The sequence below is a fragment of the Salvelinus sp. IW2-2015 genome, linkage group LG2, assembly GCF_002910315.2.
Source record: "Salvelinus sp. IW2-2015 linkage group LG2, ASM291031v2, whole genome shotgun sequence".
In the NCBI taxonomy this organism is placed as follows: domain Eukaryota; kingdom Metazoa; phylum Chordata; class Actinopteri; order Salmoniformes; family Salmonidae; genus Salvelinus; species Salvelinus sp. IW2-2015.
In genome coordinates, this window is record NC_036839.1 from 13,156,340 (window position 1) to 13,164,897 (window position 8,558).

Sequence of the window (8,558 nt, forward strand, 5' to 3'; positions counted from 1 at the left end):
AAGCATTAGCCTATTTTCCCCATTATTTGAATCGATGGTAGGCCTATATACAGTACATAATGTAACAACATGAGTGCCTTAACCAGTAATAGGCTATTCAAACATTGTGTGTTGTGTTGTGTGTGTGTGTGTGTGTGTGTGTGTGTGTGTGTGTGTGTGTGTGTGTGTGTGTCCAAACTTCCTGACCACAGTTCCTGTGTCAATGTTTATTTTTATCATGGAATGACTAACCAGGCCCAGCACACGATTCCAAGAGATAAGGTTCCACATCAATCAGAGAGTATTGTTTACTAAGCTTTATTGCAGCTTATTATCCATTGACATATTCAGACACTTGTTTTGTCCCTTTTCTCAAGAAGGAAATAATACATATTGTGGTTGGGTCCAATTGTTGCCACTCAGTGAATGTACAACTAAATGCTGTATATTTTCAACTTGAATGGGAGCAAGCTTTGTCTCACACAAGCCAGACCATAGCCTGCCGTGTGTGTGTGTGGTCTCACCCTTGCTGACCCCAGTCCTTACCTATCTCCTCTCCTCTCCTCAGCTCTGACAGTGTCGGCGGGCAGGGGGAAGATGGACGTGTGTGGCTTCCTGCTGGAGCAGGGGGCCATGGTGCAGCAAATCAACCGCAGGGGGGTCTCACCTCTCTTCTGTGCTGTCAGACAGGGACACTGGCAGGTGAGGAACACACACACTGCTTGCCTCAAACTACAATTACACATCAAAGTAACCATGACGATTTACCCTGAGGAAGTAGAGTTTACTGTAAGTCTGTGTGTGTGTCAGATTGCAGAGCTGCTGCTGCAGCATGGTGCTGACGTGAACATCAGTGACAAACAGGGACGGACACTACTCATGGTGGCGGCGTGCGAGGGCCACCTGAGCACGGCCGACTTTCTGCTGTCAAAGGGTGAGTTATCACGACGCTACGCTAGATAACGTCTGTGTCCGTGGAAGCTGCGGAGGTGAGGACAGCTCATAATAATGGCGGGAACAGAGTAAATGGAATGGCATCAAACACATGGAAACCATGACGTATTCTACTCCAGCCATTACCAGGAGTCCATTCTCCCCAATTAAGCTGCCACCAACCTCCTGTGGGCTGTCCCAAATGGCACCCTTCTTTTTACCAGGGCTCATAACTCTCAAAAGTAATGCACTATAAAGGAAATAGGGTGCCATTTGGGATGCAAACCATCTGCTCTTTTTCTAAAGTCAAATGAAATTCAAATTTAGAGCATTCAAATTTCAATAACCACATATCACACTTAGTTTTATATCAAATGTTTTGTTGAGTGAAGGTTATATGCTGTGGTTTTGAGAAATATGATGTTGAATGTTCGGTCTCCCAGGTGCGTTGTTGACGTCGATGGACAAGGAAGGGTTAACGCCCCTGAGCTGGGCGTGTTTGAAAGGACATAAGAACGTTGTGCAGTTTCTGGTGGAGAAGGGTGCGGTCATAGACCACACGGACAAGAATGGACGGACTCCACTGGACCTGGCCGCCTTCTACGGCGACGCGTCGATCGTGAGTAGTAGAGAGAGGTGGATAGACAGACAGAGACAGTCATTGAGCTCGATCTAAATCTGTCTCACTAGGCCTGCCCCTTAGTTAGGCCCAACACAAGTCCTCTGTGTCTCCTTATGGGACACACACTGCTGAGAATTACCAAAGATCTATGGGAGAATTAAGAGTGTGTGTTCTGACTAAGGAAGAGAGTGTGTGTTTGACTGTGTTGTTCCTGGTGTGTAGGTCCATTACCTGGTGGAGAGAGGAGCGGTGATAGAGCATGTGGACTACAGTGGCATGAGGCCGTTGGACCGGGCGATCGGGTGTCGGAACACATCGGTAGTGGTGACCCTGCTGAAGAAGGGGGCTAAACTGGGTAAGAAAAGAAGAACTCTAACTATGATACAAATGGTCCGTGTCTGTCTGTCTGCAAATAATGTTCATTCGGTTAATGTGTCCACTTTCGTCTATTCCAACCACAGGACGGTCTTTTGGTTGCTTTAAGATGTTAGTAATGAGAGTGACTTGTGCTTCCAGCTGAGTGTCTGTACTCCTACTAAATAAGATGAGGCTAATCCATGGAATCAGGTGACAAACTCCTGGTTTCATTGATGCTCACTGCTAAATTCAAGGCAATGACACTGAACCAATTTCTACCAGCATTCACCTAGTGTGTGTAGTGTCCCTCTCTCTTTCTGTGTCTCTCTTGCTCTCTCTTTCTTTTCTCTAATTTGAGAATGGTACTTATCACCTAAATGACATTCACTGAGCTATCTTGGCCTGGAGCTTATCTGCCTCATTTTACATCTGCAGTGCAGGCCAGCCAGTTGCACCCCTCCCTGAATTAGCTAATGGCCAATATCTTCAACCCACTCTCCTTGCTCTGGTAGCAATGTAGCCTGTTCCTAGCACACAAAGCTATCAGTGTCTATGATCTCAATGACTGTTACGACCAGCAAATCACACATTTTTTCCATTAGGATTCATATCAATGCAATTATAGGTACAGTATATCCACAGACAAACTCACTTTGAATTATCAGTGCAGGAATCCTTAATGGTGAAACAGCCACGTTCATTTGTGATAATACAACAACAAAGAAGTTATTGTAAAACAAACACTGGTTTCTTCCCTCAGACATCAATTGCACGCGCGATATTCTATATACTGCAATTTTTTCCCCCCCGCGTTGCGCGACGTGCCTCCACTTCGGCAACAAAACAAAAACAACAATGGCGGACAGTGGCGCTGTTTCCCCTACTGTGAATTCCATCTTTACTCTGGGAAAGGTCTAAAATGAAGAAATCACATTTTATAGCTGTAGCGGTTTCAAATTCTCTTTTTACATGATTCCTTCCTTCCTTCAATCTCTCATCCTTTTTTCTTCTTCTTGACTGCCTTCAATGTAACCCTAAGGGTACAGAACGTCGCCTTATGATCGATCAGGTACAATCTTTAGGTAACTTTACCTTACCAATTTCCTAGTGAATATAGTCCGTGGGTCGGGGAGCGGCATGGGTGTAACTCTACTTTCTCTATGTCTGTGTGGACCAACAGGGAATGCAGCCTGGGCTATGGCCACATCCAAGCCTGATATCCTCATCATTCTCCTGCAGAAGCTTATGGAGGAGGGCAACCTGCTTTACAAGGTATGGAAAAGAGATCAAGTCAACATTACACTGTTCAAATTATAATTTGGGATTTTGGCAATGAGGCCCTTTATATTTTGGCAATGAGGCTCCCAAGAGGCGCAGCGGTCTACGGCACTGCATCTCAGTGCTAGAGGCGTCACTACAGACCCTGGTTCAATTCCAGCCTGTATCACAGCCGGCCGTGATTGGGAGACCCATGGGGTGGCGCACAATTGGTCCAGCGTCGTCTGGGTTAGTGTTTGGCCGGGGTAAACCGTCATTGTAAATAAGAATTTGTTAACTGATTAAATAAAGGTTGAATAAAATAAAAAATCTACATGTACTGTGCAGTTTGTAGGAAGTTGCTAACTAGCGCAATTGCTAACTAGTATGCTAGCAGATACCCATAGGCTTCCAGTCATTGCGCTAACGCTAGTTAGCATTGGCTCGGGGAACTACCTCCAACTTACTTCATACTTGACACAGGGACATAAAAATGGTATCCACGAGTTCCTCTGACTCTGGAGAAGTAGTATAAAGGGCCTCATTGCCAAAATCCTGAAGTATCCCTTTAAGACTGAACTTTATGGTTCTAAACAAGGACATTATACTGTATAATGTGTATGTACAGTCAAGTGTGTTCTGAGTGAATGGAATATCATATTTTATGATGGGCTACAATCTAAACAAAGACTGATGCAAGTACTGTAATTATACCTTGATGTCACTGAATTGATCGGCCGTCAAAAGGAGTGTTTGTATATATCTTAGCCACTGTATAAAAAGGACATCTCAGCCACTAATTTGCTTGAGAGAAAACAACATAATGACTGTCATATTTTGAGCAGCTCAATGCGACGCAGCAGAGATGAATGGGTGTGTGTCGTGCCACACTCGCCTTCTGAGCCATGATTGATCCGTGACATTTAACAGATTGAGTTTTATGGCAGATAAGGACAATCCGCTCGGGTGGAACCTGTGTGTGATTGATGAGTGAGACGGAAGGGAGTGTGTGAGCTGCTGCAGCACGGCTGTTGGGTTGGGGGGAGTATCTGACGACCGTCCTTCTCTTCCTCTCTCGCGCCCTCTTTCCATCCCTCCATCTATCCCTCCCTACCTCTCTCTCTCCCTGCAGAAGGGGAAGATGAAAGAGGCAGCCCAGAGGTACCAGTATGCTCTGAGGAAGTTCCCCAGGGAAGGGTTTGGCGATGACCTGAAGGCCTTCAAAGAGCTGAGGGTGTCTCTGTACCTCAACCTCTCCCGCTGTCGCAGGAAAACCAACGTAAGATTCCCCACGTCTATCCTCCTCCCCTTTTCTCCTCTAATGCTGTATTTACTTGAACATTTGTTTCCAGTGGTCTCCGTTAAAAAGGCACAATATGTGATCAGGTCATGTATAACAGTAGCACGGGACAATGGAAGATAGTTAAGGTGATGAAACTGTTGTTGTGCTGTGTGTTTTTGAACATGTTTGAAAGAAATGCTCAGCAGAAGATACAGTCCAAGCTAATGATTTCACAGACAGAAGTATGGCTGTTGTGGCTGCTGTTAGAGAGTAGTAGACTGCGCAATTTCGAGCCAATCCGTGTTCCAGGCCTAGAATTGATGAAACGTACCATAAACTTAAAACAATGCTCTCAGAAACAGATTGAATGCATTAAATAATACTGTCTACTACTGGGACAGAAGTATAGCTATTAAGCAGTCCAGTTGAGTGAGTCTGATTGAGCCATTCGAGGCTAAATGATAAACTGTTTAGAAGTCCATAAGCGATAGTATGCTTGTAGTCATTACTGGGGCTAATGTCAGCTTGTTCCCATAAACAATCAAAGTGAGACAGAGAGAGCTGGGCCCCTGGACAATGTGCGTTTGCATTTCCCTGCATTGGTTAGTAGTATTGATCTTCCCCTCCCTCGCAACAGGACTTTGGCATGGCTGAGGAGTTTGCAACAAAGGCCCTGGAGCTGAAACCCAAATCGTACGAGGCCTATTACGCCCGCGCCCGAGCTAAGAGGAGCAGCAGGTAAAGCTATTCATCAGGAGAAGCCTCAAGTGTCTCTTTTAGGGGGGCATTGTTCGTATGAATTGGGAGAATGGGGTTCGGCATGTTTAGAAGTACTGCGCTTCTCGACTGACCCACTTAGTCACTCGCATTCTCTCACGACCGCCCTTCTCGCTCTCCCTCCCTCTCTCACTCCATCCCTCCACAGGCAGTTCACTGCAGCCATGGCTGACCTGCACGAAGCTGGAAAGCTGTGCCCCAACAACCGGGAGATCCGGCGGCTGCTGGCCCGTGTGGAGGAGGAGTGTAAGCAGATGCAGCGCAGCACCACCCAGGGCAACCCGCAGGGGGCAACGTCCTCGTCCAACCAGGCTCCGGCGAACCACGACTCTGACCACGAACACGAGGAAGAGGAGGAGGAGGAGGAGGTGTCGGAGCATAGAGTGGCTGTCAGTAGAGGTCTGGATGGACAGAACACTCTGAGGTTGAACGATGTGGAAGAGGAGGAGGGGACTTCTCAGCAGTCTCACCACTCAGATAGGAGAGGAGAGAAGGGTGAGCCCTGGCCTCAGAAGATCTACTCCCTCAATAGAACTCTGCCTGACTCACTCAGTCTGGCCACCCAGCCGCCGCAGCAGCAGAACACCAGGCCTGGCTCACCCCCCTCCGGCCTCACAGGCCCTGGAAGGCTGAGTCACCACCGCTACCCCCCCAGGGAGCCCAGAGAGCCCATGGCCCAGCAGGGCCTGGTCCTCCAGCCCACCAAGCAGGCCCAGATAGTGAAAACCAACCAGCACATGAGCTCCCTGCAGGCAGGAGGCCGCACCTCGGGGGCCAAGTCCCAGTACGCCCCCTCCAGCCCCCTGCCCAGCCGACACATGTCCAGCATGCTGAAGCCAGGGGGTCTGGGCATAGACATCAGCCCGCTACCGCCCCCTCCTGACGAGCCCGTCTACGGGGAGCAACGCCTGTCCATGGCTCCTGCCTCCCAGAACATGGCTATGGGCCACCACTGCGAAAGGGACAGCGAATCCCTGCACTCTGCCCAGGCCTCCTACTCCTCCCAGGACCGTCTGTCTGCTCACTCGGTGTCCTCCCTGGACGCTCTGACCTCAGGGTTTCCCCAGGACCCCCTCAATGCTGCAGGGCCACGCCAGGAGCGGCGGAAGGAGTGTGGGGGTAACGGGGTCTCCCAGGCATGCTCCCAAGGGGGAGGCAGCAACATCAGGGTGTCCAGCTCCACCAGCTCCCTGGCGTCCAGCAGTAGCCTGTCTGACAGCGGCAAGCTGCAGGGCCCTGATGTACGCACCAAAACCACCACAGACAAGGCAAAGCAGGGCCAGAACCAGGGAGGCACGAGCGAGTGGAAACCCAGGCCCTTCATGGGCATCATGGACAAGAAGGCACGCTTTCTTCAGCAGCAGCAGCAAATGCAGCGGGAACTACTGCAGCAGGAACAACTGCAGCGAGAACAACTGCAGCGGCAACAACTGCAGCGGCAACAACTGCAGCAGCAACAACACCAAGGGCTCCAGAACCACCCAGGCCTACAGCCCACCACCGGAGCCCTCCGCAGCTGGCAGAGTCACTCCTCTGAGGGATTAGTGTCCCACACCATGTCTGCCATGGGCCTCCAGGCAGCAGGGGTGAACTGTGAGCTACCTTATGCCAAAATAGGGAGCACTTACCACGAGCAGCTCAAAGCTCCATCTCAGGGTGCTATGGGGAGCCTGCAGAATGGAATGTACTCAAAGGAATTTGCAGAGAAGTTGTGCCAAGCATCCACCTGTTACAAGGAATCCAAGCCAGCTCTGGCAATGCCGTCGCACACGTTTGTGGACAGTAAGCCCAAGCAGCCAAGCTTAGTCCGAGAGAATCCCGCCATTCACGTAGCTTCAATGAAACCAAAGCGATCATTCATAGAGTCAAATGTGTAGGAATATTTATCTCCCCTCTCTCAACACAGACACGTGCGTGCATACACAAACAACGAGATACACACGCTGGCACGCACATACAGACAACATGCACATTGCACACACTCAACACACCCACAAACACTTTACACACACACCTTTGCAAAAATTCTAAGTGGAGAGTTTTTTATGGGCTGGTAAAAACTTAAGCAATGTAAGTCAAAACTTTGAAAGAAGTACGCAAACTATGTTTGTTCCCCCTGTGAATATCTGCCACATGGAGCGTTTTGATTGAAGCAGTAACAGATGTATTTCTTTCCTACTATCGCGTACAGCTGTTTGCTTCTGTTACAGGATGACATGTTCCCTCTCATTCAGCAAAGCTGGAGACATTGCAGTGACAGCACTTTACGCATTTACATAGGCCTTTAAGTAAAGTGCTTATACAACATATATTACAGTATAATGGTATTACTGAATTGTTCAGTGTTAAGTATAAGTCAATATTTGCATCCAAAATGGCACCCTATTCGCCATATACTGTAGTGCACTACTTTTGGTCGACCCTGGTCAAAAGTAGTGCACTATATAGGGAATAGGGTGCCATTCTGGACATATCCAATGGGATTTGAACTGTGTTCATTATGTCAATGGTGCTGATGGCAGAATTACAGAGCTATTTAGAAGAGCTGTAAGGATATGTTTAAGATGGGCATTCCTGTGTTCTAAGGATGTTGTAGATCCTCACATTGTGTATATATAAATATGTATTATTCCTTATTTTGAGTGAAGATCAATGTCAGTGTATTGACTTGTTCAAATTATCTGTATTTTGAGGTTTATTTTATGCACAATTTGGTTCCAACTGTGTTCAAGGTTCTGATGTATTTGTTTATATGTTTGTACATTCTATAAATTGCCCGATAACGTTAACTAAATCCTCTCTGTATCTGCTTGTCGTTGCTGTCACGTTAATTTATTTACAGCGTCTATAGCTTGATTCATTGTAAAAAAAAAAAAATATTTTATATAGTTATTTTTGCACAGCTACTAAGACATTTTACGATTTCAATAATAAGCTCTGTCAAAGTAATATTGGTTTAAGTGCATGCCACAATTTCAATTTATAATAAAGAGTTTTTTTTTTTTAATCTATAAACAAAAGGTTTGGGGGAGCGTGGTGCCATCGATAATATTTTAATATGTATGTATGTTGAAATGGTTGCCATGTTTCCAGTATTGTGAGCTGTGTTACCCATAATCACATACTGTAATATAACATTACTGCCATTCCCAACATAGGGAAATAAAATCCCACTGAGAAAACACTCAGGCCTGCTGGCTGTCATTGTAGCAGGGAACAGACGAGGCACAGTTCAACATAGCTCTGGTCCAGGGCGGTAGTGCCCGTTTGAATGCACACTAAACATCCTGGACCAGAGCAAAGTTACACAATACATTTTAGAACCACATGTTTATACTGCATATACAGTAT

The 8,558-nt window shown here is 47.2% G+C and overlaps 1 protein-coding gene across 10 annotated transcripts in view; it reads left to right on the forward strand.

Annotated features, from left to right (window-relative positions):
• LOC111974587 (protein TANC1) overlaps positions 1 to 8,391 on the forward strand; it is a 278,980-nt gene extending 270,589 nt beyond the window's left edge. For 5 of the 10 annotated variants that reach the window (XM_070447122.1, XM_070447131.1, XM_070447127.1 and 2 more), the window contains 8 exons: positions 548 to 913; positions 1,356 to 1,531; positions 1,757 to 1,889; positions 2,931 to 2,960; positions 3,072 to 3,163; positions 4,281 to 4,427; positions 5,068 to 5,168; positions 5,356 to 8,391. In XM_070447122.1, the coding sequence (XP_070303223.1) occupies positions 548 to 913; positions 1,356 to 1,531; positions 1,757 to 1,889; positions 2,931 to 2,960; positions 3,072 to 3,163; positions 4,281 to 4,427; positions 5,068 to 5,168; positions 5,356 to 7,084 (2,774 nt within the window). In that variant the 3' untranslated portion in view covers positions 7,085 to 8,391. Of the gene's footprint in view, positions 1 to 547; positions 914 to 1,355; positions 1,532 to 1,756; positions 1,890 to 2,930; positions 2,961 to 3,071; positions 3,164 to 4,280; positions 4,428 to 5,067; positions 5,173 to 5,355 lie in introns of those variants that run through there. The other 5 variants (XM_024002429.1, XM_024002457.1, XM_024002466.1 and 2 more) reach the window with 3 other exon arrangements.
• Positions 8,392 to 8,558: the final 167 nt, after the last annotated feature.